The following is a 1,839-nucleotide window of genomic DNA, read 5'->3' as shown; positions in this document are numbered from 1 at the left end:
GATCTTTGGCAAATGGATGTCAAGAACGCCTTTCTTCAGGGGGAGCTGGAGGAGGAAGTGTACATGCGCCCTCCACCTGGCTTGGAAGATATTGTTGCACCCGGCAAGGTTCTCCGTCTTCGAAAGGCCATATATGGTTTAAAACAGTCTCCACGTGCTTGGTACCACAAGCTGAGCTCAACTCTTATGCATCATGGTTTCACCCGCTCGGAGGCTGATCATACACTATTCACTCGTCGCACCGACAATGGCCGTGTGGTGGTTCTTATCTATTGTTGATGACATCATAGTCTCCGGTGATGATAAGGACGGTATACAAAACACTAAAGCTTTCCTTCACTCTACGTTTGATATTAAAGACCTTGGTGAGCTCAAATACTTTCTTGGTATTGAAATCTACCGCTCTTCGGAGGGTTTATTTCTTTCCCAACGAAAGTATGCTCTTGATCTTTTGAGTGAGACAGGAAAACTTGGTGTGAAACCGGCACCTACACCACTTGAAGAAGGATACCAGGCCAAGCGAAAGGGGGAGAATCAGCGCAAAACTGCACCAGAAGCTCCGCTTGACCCATTAGACGCACCATATGACAATGTGACACGATATAGGCGCCTTGTAGCTAAGTTGATTTATCTTACCATAACGAGACCTGATATATGTTATACTGTGAACCAGGTAAGCCAGTTCATGAAAGCGCCAACCAAATATCACTGGAGTATGGTGGAAAGAATCCTAGGCTATCTCAAAGGAAGCCGGGGCCAAGGCATATGGATGGGTAAGAACTCCAATACCGAAATTGTAGGCTATTGCGATGCAGACTATATCGGTGATACATTGGACAGACGCTCAACCATGGGGTACTGTACGTTCATTGGAGGCAACCTTGTTACATGGAAATACAAGAAGCAAAAGGTGGTATCATGTTCGAGTGCTGAAGCTGAGTATAGAGCCATGAGGAAGCTAACCAACGAGCTAACATGGCTTAAGGCATTTCTCAAGGATCTGGGTATCGAGTCAAAGAAGCCAATCATCATGCACTGCGACAATCAAGCGGCAATTCATATTGCAACTAATCCCGTCTTTCATGAGAGAACCAAACATATTGAAGTAGATTTCCACAAAGTTAGAGAGAAGATTCAAGAAGGTGTCACACTCCCATGTTACACCCCGAGTGAAGATCAACTGGCGGACATCTTCACCAAGGCTTCCTGTCCAAAAGTTTGTGAATATATTCCTACCAAACTTGGGCTGGTAGACCTCACACGCCCATGATTGACTTCCCTAACACATGGACATCACACTCTTTTCCCCTTAACATAGTTTTGTCCCATGAGGTTTTCTATGTTAAGGTTTTTAACGAGGCGGTGCTTCATGTGTTCCAGGCTTAGTCATTTCATTCGGCTAAGCTTGAGGGGGAGTATTGATCATGAATCACCTTGGGACTTGGTCATGTCCGTACGGTTGTCCGTACGGCCGTCCGTACGAGTATTCGATATGGCCGAGTTCTATCAATTCATATGGAAGAGAGAAGAGGCCTAGTCTTCTTAAGGCCCAAGAGAAGGATCCATAGTTCTTATTGTAGCCGTTAGGGGAAAAGAAGGAACATGATCACGGGTTGGCTTCGTCCTAGGAGACCATGACCGGTCGCTATCACCATTGGGATCTTCTCTATCTCTCTCTCTCTGTCTCTATCACCTACTTGTCAATTCAAAAGTGTGTAGCCCTAGTTTGTTCTCCTATTTAAAGGTTGTAGCCGACATTGTAATAAACATACTAATGGGATATCATTCTCCCATTATTCTCTTTGTTCTTCACTCATCAAACTCTCTTCACTCTTACAA

General features: G+C 44.9%; 1 protein-coding gene across 1 annotated transcript; it reads left to right on the top strand.

Annotated features, from left to right (window-relative positions):
* Nucleotides 1-247: 247 nt before the first annotated feature.
* On the top strand, nucleotides 248-1,270 carry LOC109131672 (uncharacterized mitochondrial protein AtMg00810-like). Its single transcript, XM_019242843.1, has one exon. The coding sequence runs from the start codon at nucleotides 248-250 to the stop codon at nucleotides 1,268-1,270; it is 1,023 nt and encodes a 340-aa protein (XP_019098388.1).
* The last annotated feature ends 569 nt before the right edge of the window (nucleotides 1,271-1,839 follow it).

This window comes from Camelina sativa, unplaced genomic scaffold (assembly GCF_000633955.1).
Source record: "Camelina sativa cultivar DH55 unplaced genomic scaffold, Cs unpScaffold01884, whole genome shotgun sequence".
NCBI classification, from domain to species: domain Eukaryota; kingdom Viridiplantae; phylum Streptophyta; class Magnoliopsida; order Brassicales; family Brassicaceae; genus Camelina; species Camelina sativa.
This window is presented reverse-complemented; position numbering and strand designations above follow the sequence as displayed.